This window comes from Arvicanthis niloticus, chromosome 13, assembly GCF_011762505.2.
Source record: "Arvicanthis niloticus isolate mArvNil1 chromosome 13, mArvNil1.pat.X, whole genome shotgun sequence".
Lineage (NCBI taxonomy): Eukaryota > Metazoa > Chordata > Mammalia > Rodentia > Muridae > Arvicanthis > Arvicanthis niloticus.
The window spans coordinates 67,840,956-67,859,604 of NC_047670.1; the positions used below are offsets into that span (position 1 = coordinate 67,840,956).

The 18,649-nt window shown below is 41.9% G+C and overlaps 1 protein-coding gene across 11 annotated transcripts in view; it reads left to right on the forward strand.

The window, feature by feature from the left end:
- Pphln1 (periphilin 1) overlaps nt 1-18,649 on the forward strand; it is a 95,465-nt gene that overhangs the window by 31,479 nt on the left and 45,337 nt on the right. For all 11 annotated transcript variants that reach the window (XM_034516166.2, XM_034516167.2, XM_034516170.2 and 8 more), the window contains one exon: nt 14,074-14,285. In XM_034516166.2, coding sequence (XP_034372057.1) covers nt 14,074-14,285 — 212 coding nt within the window. The remainder of the gene's footprint in view (nt 1-14,073; nt 14,286-18,649) is intronic.

Sequence of the window (18,649 nt, forward strand, 5' to 3'; positions counted from 1 at the left end):
TTAGACATTTGCACAATGATAGAACTGTTTTAACTATGTATAGTGGTAGATTCCTTTAATCCAGGAGGCAGAGGCTGGCCAGTCTCTTAGTTTGAGGCCAGCCTCATCTATATACTGACTTCTAGGCCAGCCAGGGCTAGATAGTGAAACTCTGTCTCCAAAACAAACAAACAAACAAACAAACAAACAAAAGACCACAGGGAAACTCTTAGAAATGAATTGAATACATTTTATATTTTGGGAGGGAATCCTAGCCCTTTTGGGGGCTGGGATGCTATGGAGTGCTCCTCACAGCTTAATATGCTGAACACATGCGTTCTCGTTGTTGGTGCTGGTTAGGATGATGAAGTGAGTTACTAGGTATATGTCCCCAACTTAATACCTGAAATTGTGAGCCAGAATAGATGTTGCCTTCCTTAAGTCACTTTCTCTTATGTATTTATCACAGTAAGAAAAGCTAACTCTCTCTCATGAATTCTAAGGGGAAAAGAACCCCAGTCTCAAAGAAAATTGTTTTGGGGTGGGGGTCGTAAGTGAGGGGCTGGTCATTCCATGGGATGGACAAAGGATTGTGTGTCCTGGAAAGAAGACTGGAACGCAGCAGACTGGAGGGAGACAACAGACAAACACCAGGGAAGTGGTGAAGATGCAGAAGAGCAGCCTGTGCTGGAGAGGGAGCTGACTGATGACACCACAAGGCAGCAGCCACAGATGGGGGTGCGCAAACAGCAGTTATTTAAACATACAGCTCCCAGTAGAATTATGGGAAGGACCTTAGAAGTAAGAATTATGGGGTTGGGCTGTGAGTCAGACCTTTCACAAGCTCCAGGATCCTCCTGTTTCCAGCCTCCCTCACCTTCATCCTGATTGGTCCCATTAGCCGTAGCAACTTCTAATCGTTACAGAGTCCTAGGAGATAGCCCTAGGAGACAGCCGAAGTTATCTTGACCTTCCTTTACAATGGCAAGGACTAAACTGCCACAATTCTATAGATTTCAGAATTAGACACTAAAATCCATTTGATCCAAGCCAGTCAGTTGCTGTTCCCAATCAGCTGAGGGATCAGTATGGGAGGGCCAGTTAGCTGCTCCAAATCCCAGAGTGTGATATAAAACACGGCTGCAAAAACATTCATATCTATAGCAGACTCTGTCCGCAAAGCAGCAATAGAAATAATAAATACTGAGCAGCGTATGGGTTTGCAGACATTCTGCGCAGTGACTGTATAAAGTGGACAGTCAGCTGCAATGCAGAAGCCATTGACTGGCTGAGCTTGTGTTTGCTCTTCTGAGTGCTGGTGTTAGGTTTGTCTGCACTGTATTCCTGCTTGGAGCGCCTACCTCAGCTCCTATAGCAGGAGTGATAAGGGCAGCAGCAAACCATTTAAAGATGCCATTGATCATTTCTGTCAAAAGTCTAGGAAAACCTACTACCCATTGGAATTCTAGAAAATTAGCAAATAGTAAATCAGCTGTCAGGTGCATAAATGAGAAAACGCTTTAAAGTACTCTAGCACAAGGAAGGTATTGAGTGACAAAGGAAATGTCCTAGCTGATAGTGGAGTGTCACATGGCATTCTTGGCTGAAAAGAATGCCAGGAAGATGTCAGTTCTGTTAACATCAGGGTGTGCAATTATTGTTTCTATAAAAAAAAAAATTATTTTTTTTTTTTTTTTTTTTTTTTTTTTAAATAATAGAAGTAAGCCGGGCAGTGGTGGTGCATGCCTTTGATCCCAGCACTTGGGAGGCAGAGGCAGGTGGGTTTCTGAGTTCGAGGCCAGCCTAGTCTACAGAGTGAGTTCCAGGACAGCCAGGGCTACACAAAGAAGCCATGTCTCCAAAAACCAAAGTTGGTAAATTGGGTCTAAAGATAACATGAAAGAATAAAGAATTAAGTGTGGAAAATAGCCTTGAAAAATATGTGCATACTGTAACAATTGCATTTGTGCTACAGTGGGGGACAGTCATGCAGACAGCTGTAGTGTACTGAAGTGGACAAGTGAAGCAGGCAAGGGGGAGGCCTGGTCATGTGAAAGTTTGAGCTGTATCAACAGTGCATCTTATGCTTATAGCAGCAGTGCACTGCTGTGCTTATAGCAACAGTGCACTGCTGTGCTTATAGCAACAGTACATGCTATGCTTATAGCAATGGTGCATTCTGTGCTTATAGCAACGGTGCATTCTGTGCTTATAGCAATGGTGCATTCTGTGCTTATAGCAATGGTGTATTCTGTGCTTATAACAACAGTGCATGCTGTGCTTATAACAACAGTGCATGCTATGCTTATAGCAACAGTGCATTCTGTGATTGTAGCAACGGTGCATGCTGTGCTTATAGCAACAGTGCATGCTGTGCTTATAGATAGCAACAGTGCATGCTATGCTTATAGCAACAGTGCATTCTGTGATTGTAGCAACAGTGCACTGCTGTGCTTATAGCAACAGTGCATGCTGTGCTTATAGCAACAGTGCATGCTATGCTTATAGCAACAGTGCATGCTGTGCTTATAGCAGCAGTGCATGCTGTGCTTATAGCAGCAGTGCATGCTGTGCTTACAAGCAAAAAGAAGAAACTTGAATAAACAATGGTGGGACAAGTATTTGGAGAGAAAAGAAATACCAAGCTTAGCATGTCCAAGTAATGTCTCTGATTAAGACCCAGAGTGTGAAGCAGATTATAAAGTTTGCTTTTGTGTTAGACAGGCTAATGGTTTATTATAGGGATTTATAAACAGTTCTTAGATTTTATTGTTTTTCTTGTTTTCTTTTTTTCCAAACTGTTTGTCTGTGTAGTCCTAGCTGTCCTGGGATTCTGTGGACCAGACCTGCCTCAGTGCCTGCCTCTGCCTCTGCCTCCCAAGTACTGGGATTAAAGGTGTGTGCCACCAACACCCAGCTTTTTTCATTTTTATTAACAGTTCCTGTTTTAATTTTTACTGTCTTTTCTATCCTTGTGTGTGTGTACAGATTTTTACATAATGAAATAAAATCAGGTATGAATGTGAACCTGTAATCCCAGACCTTAGGAGATGCTAACAATGATGGAAAATTCAAGGCTGTCCTGGCCTTAGACCCTATCCTTTTAAAAAATGATTTTTTATTTTTAATTTTGTGTGTGTGTCTGTGTCTGTCTGTCTGTATTTGTTCATGTCTGTGCAGTGCTCATAGAGGCTAGAAGAGGATATCGGATCCTCCTGAAGTTGGAATTGCAGAAGGTTGTGAGTTGCTTCTGAGCTTTCTGTCATGGGTGCTCAGAACTGAACTTGTGTTCTTTGGAAGAACTACCATATAGTTGACCACTGAGCCCTCACTCCATTGGAGACTCTGTTTTGAAAGAAAAATTAGATGGATAAACTCATGAAGATTGCAGAAGCAGCTCAGCGGTTCAGAGCACGGCTGCCTTTGCAGAGGCCATGGTTTAGTTACCACCATGGCAACTGAGCTGTCTTTAATCACAGTTCTAGGAGCTTGCCTCGGGCTTGGCTTCTGTAGCTCCCAGGCACCACACAGTGCACATACATGGATACAAACACTCATATAAAATTCAAGAGTATTTGTAAAAAGAAGCTAATTTATAAATCACATATGAATTTCTAATCTGCATTCCTAAGTTAACATATTAATGTACATTCTGTATTTTTATCTATATTCATAAATACTTAGAATTTTAAATTTTGATTGTAGATTCATGTTATATATATACCTCATGTCCTACATTTTTGAAAAATAGTTGTTTGTAAAAGACCCTTCAAGATTTTTGTTTTGTTGAATTTGTTTGTTTGGTAGTGCTCAAATAATAGTCACAGTGTGCCTGCGATGCCACATTATTAGACATGAGTTTTACAGAGTCAAAGCAGTAGTAGTGGATCCCAGTATGTAGTATCTTTTTGAAACATTACTTTGGTTTCCATGGTAAGTTATAAAATGAAGAATTTCTGAATTAAAGGGAACAATTTTTCTATATTTCATAGATGTCAGTATGTCTTTCTTTTCCCAAGAGCTGAAGAGTATTTTCATTAAAAAAAATTAACTGTTAATGTAGATAATCTTTTTCTTCCTTAATGTAAATATGTTTGCAATTCCCTTTATGTGACTATTATATCTATATCTCATAATTCTGGTGCCTTTTAATCTGGTCCTATCTTGGTATCTACTGATTATTTTCTGATTGTGCACTGTTGTCTTTAATACTATTCTATCTTAAAAGTCATTTATCATCAATCATCATTAGTATGTTTTCTTAACTAGTCCATGTGCATTCAAACAAGATAAATTCTGTCTTTATGTTATGAAGACTTACGTATACTGTTTCATATATACTGGCATTTTTGAACTTTATCTACAAAAGAACATTTTTTTGTTTTCATCTTAGTTGCTGTTTGATAAAGAATAATTATAAACCTCAGTAGAGTCAGAACCCTGGAAGTGGGAGGACACCTAAAATAGTATCGGAATCATATGGATGCAGAAAAAACCACTACATGTATGCCACCACCTTATGCTCTTGTTCCCTCATTTTATAATTCTTTAAATCTGTTACCTCATAATGTTTATTATAAAACCACATAACTAAAGTACAGGAAGTGATTGTCAAAAATCAACCTTGTTGTCTGAATCGGTGTCTAATACAAATGAGATTTAGAGTGCACTGTTAGCAGTGCACTTGTTTGCCTGCATGAAGGTGATCAGGAAGTGATCATAGGTAAGAGGAGCTGGAAGGCATCGTAAGCTAAAGAAACCTTGGCTAGAGAGACCTTTGGGCGCCTCTTTTAGGTTGTCTGTGACCTGTGCGTATGTCATAGAGTGGAGGGAAGGATAAAGACCGAAGGGCCAGTGTAGGGAAATGATAACTGGTGAAGTTCGGTCAGCACAGAGCCACTAGCAGCACTGCTTGGAGGGAAGTAAAGGAGAGAGAGATGGGGATGGAGCGTGCACCCAGTAAATGAGGGCCGAGGCTGCTCTTTCCTTCCAGCCGCTCCTTCTCATTGTCCGTAGGAAAGTGAGGTGACTCCTTGGACAGCAAAGATGTTCACTGGTTACTGAGGTAGTTTGAGCTCCCAAAGACAAAGATGTTACTGAGGAGGATTAGGAGCTGCTGGGAATTGGCCAGGCACTATGGCAGACTAACCTGTAGGCTGTAGGATCTCTAGGATACCACAGGCCAGCTCTGCTAGGAAGACAGATCTGTGGGATTAATTCAGGGCTTGGCTTGACAGATGGTGTCTCAGAATCTCCAGGGTGTTACATGAACAGATATCCAAATAGGTATTTATTTTATGTATATGAGGACATTGCAGCTGTCTTCTAGAACACTAATGTTCATTACTTATAGATTGGGGGGGGGGCAGTTAGTCCATGATATGAGGGGAGCTTGGCAGAAGGCTGACTAGACTGGGCTTCCCACACCACTCCCAGAGACATACCTCTTCCACCAAGGCCACACCCCTTAATTCTTCCTAAACAGTCTACCAACAAGGCACCAAGCATTCAAATATATGAACCTATGGGGGTCATTCTCATTCAAGCCATCAATTACCTGTTCTCCAACTTCTTGGGCACATAGATCATGTTTCCTGGCCCTTCTCTGCAGATAACTGTGTACTCACATGACCGGTTCTGCTCTAGTGCAAAGTGAGTCAGACTTGTGCTCTTCTGTGTGTTATTTTCTTTTCCTCTTCTTCCTCCCTCTCCTCCTCCTCTCCCTTATCGGTCCCTTCATTCCTCCCTCTCCATTCCTACTTCCCCACTTCCAACCCTCTTTGTGTAGCCCAGGCTAGCATAGAATTCCACTTCCTTCTGTTTCAGAATGCTGGATTATATTCTACCATGACCAGCTTATGACATCAAAACACATGGCCCCCATCTGTGATCACCGTGAGTCCTTGGGCGCTTTGGTGGATCTTTAACCTTCCAGGACATTTGTCCTAAAGTCATACATGTCTAAATAACCTTTGTGACCTGGTCATTTTCTGTTGTTTTTCACCAACCTTTCCTAAGTGAAGAGAAGACGCTGGTTAGTATGTTGGAAGGGTCAGCTTACTGTTTTTCAGACAGTATTTTGATATTTTTATTATAGTAATTTAGGTGTATTTTTGTCTCTTTCTCAGTCTCCCTCTCTCTTCCTCTCCCCCCCTCCTCTTCTTTTCTAACACAGTTTGTCTGTGTTGACCTGGCTGGCTTGGGATTTACTTCATAGACCCTGCTGGCTTCAAACTCAACAGAGATCCTCCCTCCTCTGCCCCGGAGTGCTGGGATTAGAAGTGTGTGCCACTACACTCTTAATGTCTTTTAAGAGTGGGCCGGTACTCTCCACCCCACTCCTGTACATTGAATAATAGGTCAGATGGAAGCTCCATTAGCCACGTCCACATTGCCCCACTTTAGTAACAAAAGATTTGAGATTTGACATTTACTCTTAAAAACTGTCTAGCTTTTACCAAACTGCTTTCCTAAAATGATTCTTGAAGCCTTAATTCTATTTTTAAGTTGCTGTGAACTAGAACCGTCGCCAGTGTGCTGTGTGGAGTATTTCCATACTACTCGAGAGGGAAAGGAGGTCCTGAAATAGTCCGTACGTAAGATGCATTTGCTGTCTCCTCTTTCCTTCCCCTGACAGCTCTTTCCCTAGTCATTGAAAAGTCTCCCTAGCTAATAAACTTAAGTGCATAGCAAACGGGTCTCTGGCCAATGAAACGACTCAGTGAGTAAAACATCTGCCACCAAGTTTGATGACCTCTTTGAATCCCTGAAACCCATATAGTCTGAGGAGAACTGAGTCCTGCAAACTGATCTCTGACCTCTGTGCTTATGCTGTGCTGTGTATGTGTTTAAATGTCAGGCTGGAAGGTCTCATCTGTCATGGCCTATTTGGTTGACCTATGGCGTTAGCAGCTGCAATGACTTTGTCATTCAGGGAAGAATCTGAGCTCCTGAGTGGTGGTGATGTGCTCCGTGGTTGAGCCCTTGCCTAGCATGTACGAAGGCCCAGTGCTGTGAAAGAAGGAAGGAAATGAGCCTCAGGAGTAGCAGCAGGTTCACTGTGTGTGTTAATGGGTGTGCCGGAGGCGCTGTCAGGTCCATGGGTTAAGAGTTCTTGCTGGCTCTTCTTCCCGTGTTCCATCCTCCAGCCTGTTGTCCTCTCTGCCTTCCCTGCCTTGGGCCTTCAGTGTTTCTCCTGCAGCTAGATGCTGTCCTCAATCTAGCGATGTACTTTGTCATAGTAAAAAGCATCAATTCATTCAAAAATGTGTGTAACCTTAGACTTTATTATAAACATATTGGTTGTATTATGTATTTTTCTGTATATTTTGTGTGTGGGGGTGTGTGCATATGTGTTTTGTATTGAGATAGGCTTTTACTATGTAGCCCTGGCTCTCCTGGAACTATGTAGACCAGGCTGGCTTCAAGCTCACAGATCCACCTGCTTCTGCCTCCTGCATGCTAGGATGAGATTATAGGCTCACCCAGCTTATTTATATCTTTTCAAAGCCCTTTAGCCCCTTAAATGTACTTCTTGCTAGTTACTTTATGGACATCTTTGAGAACTTAGGAAGCTAGTGCAGAGGATCTTAGTATCTAACCCGCTTTTCTTTCCTTTGCTGGTTGATGCTGCTCTGTGGCTGTGTATGGAAGACAGATGGCTGTGAAAATCTGATGCTGTGTAGTTCTGTAAACCCAGAGCCCTTACTCCTGTGTTCTCCCACTAACATCTGATGTCTCCACAGAGTAGTCAGTCATGATTAAAAACTAAACTGGGTCTTTTCATTACCTTGCTTAAACTCTAGCAGTGAACTGCTAGGAGACCCAGACCCTCCCTCACCAGGTTCACTGGTCCTAAACACACAATACATAGTACTTTTTTTTTTTTTTTAAATCCTTTTAAAATATTTTTTTTAAATTTAATTATGCTAGTGGTGTGTGGGCACATGCACAGAGTACAGGTGCCTGTGGAGACCAGAGGCCTTGGATCTTCCTGGAGCTGGAGTGGTGGCAGTGAGCTTCCTGCTAGGAACCCACACACAGCTGGCTGGGTACCCTGCCTGTCTTTGCTATCTGAAACACTCAAAACAGAGGGGGTGCATTTTCTTTTCCCTTTCCACACGTGGTTTGTAATTGTATGGAGACACTTTTTCTCAGCTCATGCTTCTTAACTTTGATCTTTGAGACATGTTCTGAAAATAAGTCTTATTTTTCATTGCTTACTCCAAGCCACTGTTGTCCTTAAACTTGCCCACACAGACGACCCCACCCTCGTCTCTGACATGTTTCTAGGACTTGACCCTTCTTCCTTCACAATTAGAATTTCTAGCTTACTCTTTTCTGCTCACTCTACCTGCCCATCTCTGAAAAGTCTTAACAGTTCTTTTTTGCATGTTTCAGCCATTGCTTCTAGCAGGGCGTGGGCAGACCCTAGAATCTTGGGAATTGTTAGACCGCTATCCTGAGCTTTGAATTTCTGGCTTCTAGCTTGTGGACAATTGTATTACATCTATACTCTTACACATTAGTAAGGTCCTCTGTTTCAGCCCTTCTCAAAGATGTTTTATGAGCAGAGGCATCTCCAGGGAAGCTTATTAAAGTTCAGAATTCAGAATGTGAGTTAGAAGGCTGGGAGGCTCTGCTGTGGATTTTCCCTAGATTTGCATTTCTGTTGGCACTCACAGGTGATGCTTACAGGGCTCCGCCTATTCCAGCTGGCTCTCACTAAGCCTTGTCTGCACACTCTCTCTTGGCCTTCTGATGGGGTTACCTACCACTTTGTTTGGAGTTCCAGAGTTGCCCCGTTCCTTACTTCTTTCTCCCCTCATGATCTTTCTCTTCTGATCATTCTCCTACTCTCCTCTTTTCTCCTGTTGAACATTTGCTCCCTTTCTTGTCAGGCAGATCCACGTGTGTTTGATTTTTAGTTTCCATTCTGCAGTAAGATGGCATTTCTGCTCACCTCCCACAGCGGATAGGCACCCCGTCAAAACAAGATCAGTTCCAGGTCCCTCCAGCACAAGTTTCTCTCTCAACCGGAAAAACAGTAGCCTGACACTTTGAGTACAGTTGTTTGATTTCTATTAATCTGTTTTCCTAATATTGTAGTGACTGGCTCAGTCACATGACATCTAGATCCTAAGTGTAGATGTCTTCCAGTGTTTCATAGGAACTTTTCCTAAGTGTCTTATGCTTTCTGTCTTTGCTTTTTAGTTTCTCTTATCTTTTCCATACAATACCCTTTGACTCCTGTCTGTGTGTGGTAAAGCTGACACAGCTTCTTTGCACCTGAATGTGGGCTTCCAGGATGCAAATCTCTGGCATTGTTAAAATGCTTGAGATTTGACTTATTTAGATAGAAGTAAGTATTCCATAACTGAGAAACATAAATTCTAGGGTTTTTAAGATTTGAAATGAAAACATCATATAAAATACTTCAGTAGATTTTCTAGTCCTGATTATGTGTTGATAAGACAGACACAGTGGGTTAAGTTAAAAATTGATAAAATTGCCGGGCAGTGGTGGCACACGCATTTGATCCCAGCACTTGGGAGGCAGAGGCAGGCAGATTTCTGAGTTCGAAGCCAGCCTGGTCTACAGAGTGAGTTCCAGGACAGCCAGAGCTACACAGAGAAACCCTGTCTCAAAAAAACCCAAACAACAACAACAACAAAATGATAAAATTAATTCACTTGTCTATTTTTATTTTATAGACAAGGTCTCACTGTGTGACCCTGAGTAGCTTCATTTAGATATGGTTGTTGCATATGTGACTCACTCATTTCCTACCACAGGCTCTTAGTTGTGCTCAAATACACTCTGTGTGTGTATGTAGTCTGAAACTCACCAAGTAAGTAGCTAAGGGTTATATTGAACTTTTTTAAAAAAATGTATAAATTTAGCTGGACAGTTTTAATAATCCCAGTACTTGGCAGAGGCAGGAGGATCCCTGAGTTTGAGGCCAGCCTGGTCTGCAGAATGAGTTTCAGGACAACTGGGACTTCACAGAGAAACCGTGTCTCAAGGGGAAAGAATTTTATTCATTTTGTATGTGTATAAATATGAGTGTGCTCCTGCTGCAGTGTGCATGTTGGGGTCAGAGGACAAATTTTAAGAGGTGTCCCTCTCCACCATGTTCCTGGGGATTGATTGAACTCTATTTGTCTGGCAGATCCTTGACCCATCAGTATAAAAAAACAAATCAAAACAAAAAAGCCTCACTAGTCAGATCTTGGAACTCCAAATGGGATGTCTCCATCAAATCCCTTCCCTCTGGTCTCAGGGAGCTATGTGGAAAAGGATACAGAAGGTTAAGAGCCAGTGGGGATGGAAGACACCAAGGAAATCAGACCACCTAGACACAACAGGACTGATGCACATAAAAACTCACAGAGACTTCCAGCGCGTACCAGGGTCTACGAAAATCTAAGCCAGAGGGATCCTAGAGCTGAGATGAAAATAAGTACATGGCCCCACTGTAACCCTGAAGATATCCCCAGTTGATAACTACTTCCAAATGAAACATTAGTTTTCTCCAAGAGGTCTCACCTGGGAGACCACACTAAGGGCAGGCCGACACAAAGGCACTCGGACATTGTTGGAGGTTCTTTGTCTCGTGTTGCTTTGGGCATTTTCTTTTTCATCCTACAAATCTTTTGCTTATATGGTCTGTTTTTATGAGGTGGTCTGTGTGCATGTGTGTGCCTCAGCATCTGTGTGCTTCTTGTGATTTCTCTCTGGCTCTTTTTCTCTAATTTGTTTTGTCCTATTCTGGTTTGTTTTTATTTTATCTAATTTTACTATTAATTTTATATGCTTGTTTATATTCTAATGAGAGAGACGGGGTGTGTGTTTGGGTGGGTAGGAAAGTAGGGAGAATCTGACAGGAATTGAGGGAGGGAAAACCATAACTAGAATATACTAGATGAAAATCATTTATTTTCAATATGAAAAGAAAAAAATGAAAACCTAAAAAAGGCTCTAATAGCCATGAGGACAAAGCCAGTGAACAAGCACTACTTCATGGTCTGTTTCTCTCCTAGCCTTGTGAGCAAGCACTGCTTCACGGTCTGCTTCCGTCCTAGCCTTGAGTTCCTGCCTTGATTTCTCTCAGTGATAGGCTGTGGTAATGATATATAAGCCCATACATGCCCCTGGCATCCCACACCTTAAAAACAACAAAACCTTTACTAAGTACATATAATCTAACAATATTAAATTATAGAACCAGCTCCTTGGGACATTTACCACTAATCCCCTGTCACAGGTCCTTAGTGCGTGCTAAACCTCCCTAGAGCCACAGTGCCCATCAAGAAGTCGTTCCCCATAGCTGACAGAGACTAGGCACTTTGCCAACAGGTACTTAGGGAGTTGTTTGTTGTGACCTCTTTGCCCAAGATGGCAGGCAGCCGGGACCTGTCTGGTGTGAAGTGGCCGAGAAGTGAGCTCACCACGATTTGAGCTGTGCTTTGACTGCCCTCTGGTGTTGTGGTTAGGAAGCTAATTTAGTGGCTCATCTTTTCAAAGGAAGAGGTAGTGGTAACTTTAGCTCTGATTTTGATCCTGCTGCTTCTCTTTCCACTGAGCAATCAATAAAGATCCCTTAATCTCAGTAGACAGTCTGTGTTCTTCGTGGAATAAGCCTTACCTCTCTGCCTGTCTCTTTCTGCGTGGTAGTTTCTAGCCCTGTCTGCTGAGCCGTCTGCTTCTTCTGTCCTTTATTTTCATACTCACACGCTTAAATCCTGCTCTTTTTTACCCAGTCATAAAGAGAGAGCCAAGAATCTTTTCTAAACTAAGATGGTTGTCTTTGCTTGCTGTCCTAGATAGTGCATGCACACTTCACACATAACATGCTCCCATACAGGTGTGGACCATCCTCCTTTCTCAGATTGGCTTTCCTCATTTCACTGACACATCATGCTAGAATTCTGAGAATTGTCACCCTGTGTCTTTTATGCTTGTGTAGACAGTCATCGTTCCATCTAAGCTACCACTGTTTCTTCCTGGAATATGTAAATTTCCCTTTCTCATCCGTCCTCCAGCTCTTCCCGGCTGAATCCATGTGTGTCATGTGGTTTAGTGTCAGGTTTTCTTCCTGTCCTCAGAGTTCAGAGCTAGCAGAGACCCTGTAGCTCCCATTGTAGCATTTGCTTCTCCATTGAGTCTGTAATGCAGTTCTTGAGACCTGCTGAGTATATACGGCCACTGACTGATTAGTGATGTTGGAGCGAACCCAACTTAATTACACTAGGATTCTTGAGTGCTTTCCATATGACGCTTTATATGAGTTACCCTAAATGAATTTTAGATGAGTTTTACTTTTTCCCAGGGAAACTTAATTGTTTCTATTGGGCAGTGTGTTTAGGGATTGATTAGCGAGTACTCAACTGAACTAAGATAAATAGGTACTTTTGTAATGTGGACCAATAGTTTAAAATTATTTTCAGAAAAAGCTTTGGATTTGGTCTCCAGCCCAAAGAAAAGAAGGAAAAATAAAAAAGATGAAAATAAAAAGCGACGCCCCGCTGGGCGGTAGTGGCACACGCCTTTAATCCTAGCACTTGGGAGGCAGAGGCAGGTGGATTTCTTAGTTCCAGGACAGCCTGGTCTACAGAGTGAGTTCCAGGACAGTCAGGCTCCACAGAGACAGACTTAGATACATTGTAGCCTGGGCTAAGAGTGAGACCCTGTTATCAAACCATAACAACAAAATAAGCAGACAAGGACTGGAGAGGTGGCTCAGAGATTTAGAGCACTGGCTACTTCTCCAGAGGTCCTGAGTTCAATTCCCAGCAACCACATGGTGGCTCATGATCATCTGTAATGAGATTTGGTGCCTCTTCTGGTCTGCAGGCACACATGCAGGCAGAATACTGTGTACATAATAAGTTTTTAAAAAATCTTAAAAACAGACAAAAGAAAAAATGGTAACTTAAATTTAATATGGAAAATATGCTTAATTAAAACTTCTTTGAGCCTTCTCTTTATAGAGGTTCGTTTTAATTTTCTTTAAAATTTTTTCTTTTTCTATTATAGAGGTCTATATTCTAATTCACTTAGTAAGTTTGATTTATTGGATGTTTCTTCTGTATAAGGCTTTTTTTCTCTTCTTCCCTACCTCTGTGTTTCTCCTTTTCAGTGTTAGCATCAAACCCGGTGTCAGCGATGCACAGTGATCCTACAGACTGAGGTGTATCCTCAGCCCTGACTAAATTTTAAGATTTTATTTACTCTATGCTTACTTACTGCTTTGAATTGAAACTGCTTAATAACATTGTTGAATTTACAAAAACTCAGAGTGATTTATAAAGCTGGGGGATCCGGAGCAGTGTGTGCGCTGAGGGCACCAGGCTGGAGCGGGAGGATGGAGTAGACAGAGACAAGAGTGACCTCAGCAGTGTTCGGTTACATGGATTCTTTAGTTTGGCCCTGGTGTCTGGGGTATTTCAGAATTTTATGGCATCCTTGGCTGTTCTCCATCAGTGCCCCACCTCCTCAGTGGCCATGATATCAAGCTGATTAGCTCCTAACTTTGGAGATAAAAATATGTGGGGTATCTATCTCTTCAGAGGTACCGGAGGTAAGGAGTTTTCACATTATGTTTTGAAACATTTACATAAACTTTATGGAGTAAACCTCTCTAGTATGTGGCAGAGTAGGAAACCTTGTAAGGACCATGCTATTGGATACAGGCTTCAGACTTTGGAGTTTTTGGACAAGGCATGTCCATTATATACCATATTTAGAAGAGAATAACCAGCTATGAGCTGTTTTTCTTGGAAATTGTTGCAATTCCCAGGTGTTTCTGAGAGCAGAAAAGACCATGTCTGTGTTTTTCACATTTAAGAATAAAGTAGTTTTGTACTTAATTATCTGGCTGTACCCTAGGCTGTGAAGAGTGGTCCATTCTAAATCATGTTTTGGTGAAAGTTTCATGTTAAGTAACATCAACAGTCAGTTAGAAAAGTTAACCAAGACCACGGAGTAGAGTTAGGTAATCCAGTCTTATATTTCTGGTATATATTTCTGGTATATCCGGTATATATTTCTGGATAGAGAATACAATTAACTAAACTTTTTTTTCCTTCAAAGGGACATGAGAGATGGCTTTAGAAGAAAAAGTTTCTATTCTTCCCATTATTCAAGAGATCGGTCTCCCCATAAAAGGGACGCTTCATTCTTCAGAGAGTCACCTGTAGGCCGGAAGGACTCCCCACACAGCAGATCGGGCTCCAGTGTCAGCAGTAGAAGCTACTCTCCGGAGCGAAGCAGAGCTCACTCCTTCCATCAGTCTCAGCATAGAAGTATGTCTGCTTTTCCTGGTTCGTCTCAGAAGTGTTTTCCTCTTCATGGAGGATCGTGCCCTGACAAGGCATTTTTTTTTCTCTCTTCCGCAATTTCAAACACTCAGAAACTTGACAGAATAGTATAGTAAGTGATACACATAGCATTTCGTATTTCTTTGTTTGAAAGTCTGCGTGACAATTCATGTTGAACTCATCGGTGTGTAAGAGAGAGATCCTTGTCATCAAGTCTAAAAGTCAGTTCATGCCCATCCCTCCTTGAAGTCCAAAATAAGAACTTTAAGTGAGCAGCCTTTGCGTTCTCCTTCACTCAAGGCCTCACGTAGCTTCTTAGAGCTGTGGCTAGATTCCTGTGTTCAGCTAATATTTATAAGTCATCTGCTCCTGGCAAAGTAGTAGAGCTTCACAGAGCACATCTGTATGTACAGGTGTGTGGGTGATGACTGAAGAGGTAAGCACTGAAGGATTAAGAGGAAAGCTCTATGGATGAAAGCACTTTGTGCACAAATTTTGATCCTTAGAACCTATTTTCTATATACATAGGTTCTACTTCCAGCACTTCTGGACAAATGGGAAGCTTGCAGATCAGCTAGCCTGCTGTATACAATGGTGGGCATTAAGAGAGACACACAAGGCAGAAAGTCAGTGACAACACTAAAGGTTGTCCTCCTAACTCCATGTGTGTGCCATGACATGTCTGTGTCTGTTCATACACGTAAATGTGCACACACACATACACAAAGAACAAGGTTTTGTTTCTTAATTTATTTAATGTGTATGGATGTGTTGTCTGCTCCTGTGTCTGTGCAGCAGACATACTACTTGTATGTCTGTGACTGCCTAGTACCCTAGAAGGCCAGAAGGGGGCGATGGATTTCCTAGAATTAGAGTTAGAAATGCTTGTGAGCCACAGTGTGTTGGGAATTGAACTGGAGTCCTAGAAGAGCAGCCCCAGAAAAAATTATTTTTTAAAAACGTATGGTGTGGTGGTTTGAATATCCTTGGCCCAGGGAGTGGCACTTGGTGTCTTGTTGGAGTGGGTGTGGCTTTGTTGGAGGAAGTGTGTCACTGTGGAGGTGGTCTTTGAGATCCTCCTCCTAGCCATGTGGGAGCCAGTTTTCTCCTGTTTGTATTTGGAACAAGATGTAGAAATTTCAGCTCCTCCAGAGCTGTGTCTGCCTGGATGCTGCCATGCTTCCTGCTGTGATGATAATGGGTTGAACTTCAGAACCTGTAAGCCAGTCTCAGTTAAATGTTGTCCGTTGGTCATGGTGTCTGCTCACAGCAATGGAAACCCTAAGACCTATGTACTTTGAAGAACTGAAACGAACAACTGAAATGAACAGCCATGGACATGTGATTTCCGGGTGCATTTACGCACTAGTCTTTTTCCTGTGACCCCCAACTCAGGCAGGCAGTAGACAACCTTTAAGCCTACTCAGAGCTAGTGTGAATAGAGAGAGATTTAAGAAGCCACACATCTTTCAATCTCCCAACCTTGTACAGAAGTGCATAGCTTAAATGTAATTGTCTTAACAGTTTAGTGAAAAAGAAAAATGTCTGACAGCTGATAATGAAGTCTTACGAAACAGTGGAATCGAGGCTCTTGCTTGGTAATACCTAGTGAAGTCATTAAAGGAGACTGTAGCAGGGCGGTGAGCCCAGATCTCTGTTTATCTTCTGAAACAGAAAATTCTTTTCTTTTTTTTTTTTTGTTTTGAGGCAGAATTTAGCTACTACCCCAGGCTGCTCTGGAACTCATTATGTGTGTGTCTCAGGATAGCTTTGAGCTCCCAGTAATACTCCTGCCTCAGCCTCCTGAGTGCAGGCTGGAACTGGCTTAGAGCAGACTTGTGGGGGCATCATTTTTTTTTTCTTGTCTGCACTTTGATCAGGATCTCCAGAACACTGTCTTAGCCTTGGTCAGAAACATAGGCCACCCCAGGACATTAGAACAGTAACAGAACAGGACAATGTATGGGGTAAATGAACTAGGCAGAGCATAGTGATTTATAAAGCCTCATGATTTTAAATATTTCTATAAATATCAATATTAGGTGAAGATAACAATTTTATTATTCCTCGTGCCCTTATTTTAATTCTTCAATCCCAACCCTACCCCAGCTAGGGACGGAGCAAGGACTTGGAACACACTAGTGTCATTACTGGGCTAAGTTTCTAGCCCTGTGTGTGTGTTTGTGTGTGTGTGTGTGTGTGTGTGTGTGTGTGTGTGTGTGTGTGTGTGTAGGACAACAGGATTTCTTTGGGTATCATCTTCAGGAATGCTGTCCACCTTCTTTGAGATGGCGTCTCTTGTTGGCTGGAGCTTACTACTAAAGAGTAGAGCAGTGACCACCGACTGGGGCTCTGCCTGTCTCTGCCTCCTCAACACTAAGATTTCAAGCATATGTCACCATGCCCAAGTTTTCTGTTCAATTATAAAAGTACATCTATTTATTTGTTTTTTGTGGGGGTGGGGTCATACACACATCTTGGCCTATGTGCAGAGGTTAGAAAATCCCTTTTATCAAGTAGATTGCGCCTTCCTCACTAATCTCCCTGATTTTCCACTTGCGTGCTGGGGGCCATATTCAGGTCCTCAGGCTTATGAGGTGAGCACTTCATTGCTGGATCCATCTTTCCCCATCTTTCATTATTGCTAGTGTGTCTTTCATTTGCCTTTGTGTGTATGGACGTCACCGTGTACATATGGATGTCAGGGTACTACTTGGGGAAAATCAGTGTGAGCCCTGTGTAATTGAACTCAGGCTATCAGGGTTGGCAACGTATTTGTTTATTGGCAGGGTTTGTAATTACAAGCCGCTCAATGATTTTGCTTCTGTTTGTTTACTTTGGGAGGGGTCTCATGTAGCTCTAGTTGGCTTCAAACTGGCCTAACTGCCTGGGTTCTCTTAGCCTGCTAGCTCTGCTTTCTGAGTTCTGGGGCTGTAGGTATGCACCACCATGCCCAGGTCCTCAGATTGACTTTAGTACTTTGAACTTTTGTCTCTGGCCCCTCATGGGACTGTTCTGAAGACAGCTGTGACACATTGGATTTAGTGCTTTTTGGTGCCCATACTTACGCTAACCATGTAGGGTTACCTGGGTTACTTTATTTTCTTATACTCTAATCATTTATAATTTGTTTAGCATTAAAAGTGACATCAGAACTGTCAAGTTCAGTCTCCACACCTATTCTTCAAAGGCCTTATATTTTTTAAATCAGTGTATATTAACTATATAGAATATTTATTTATTTATATGCTGTCCTTTGATCATATTGTCTTCTGCCACACTGTTTCCCATCTTGTAATCCCCTTATTCTTCCCAAATAGTATCTCTTTTGTCTTTATACACTGTAATCACAGTTAACTGATGGGAGAAAATATGCAGTGTTTGTCCTTCTGAGTCTGGTCATTCATTAAATTCTTGTAATTATTTCAAAAACTTTCTTGTCATCTGTATGCTTCCTTTGCTTTTATTTTAATTTTAAATCTTACACTGTTGAGAGAAAGTCAGTATAGTATCAGTGTTGTGGAGTTTGTTTCTTGAATTAATTGTGTCTGTCATGTCCATGACTGTTAAGGACTGCACTCAGTACAATAATCTGCAATGCATAGCCCATAACTTGGTCATCTATGATGATGCTTTCTGGTTTGGGTTTCTACAGTAGCCTTTGTTCTTGGTGATTTTTAGAATAGCATTTGTTAAAGTGGATGTCTCTGCTTACATTTTTCCTTGTTTGAAGTATTAGATGTGTTCTTTGCTATTACTCGTAAGGAGTCACCAAAGACAAACTCTTGCAGGACTCAATATTTCTTCAGAGCTTTTAGGTTGTGTATATAACTTTGTTTCACTTCAGTGCTAAACACTTTATAGCTAGTATATGCATCCAGTGGAAATGCTTGTTAGCTTACAATGGCACCAATTTCAGTTACAAGTTGAATATGTCTTTTAGATGGTAATGAATTAAATAATACACCTTACCCACTAAGCTTCATAGTTAGAAACAGTACCTTATGGTTTGGACTGCTGGTCGTTGTGATTAGCATGGCTCACTGTTCCTGATAGCATTCAGTATTTCATGTAGCATGTCACATGACTTAGTTTCATTTCTGTGATAAAAATATCCTGTTAACAAGCAGCTTAGGGGAGAGGGGTGGCGGTTTTAGTCCATCAGTCAGGGAAGTCAAGATGCCAGGGACTGGAAGTGGCCAGTCAGGTTATGTCCACTTCAGGAGGTAGCCATCAGCTGTGAGCACAGCTCTCTCCCTCCACTGCTTAGGAATTGTATGGGCCTTAGTGATCAGTACTTTCCACATCGACAAACAGACAAGACAAGATACCCGATCTTGAGGATCTCT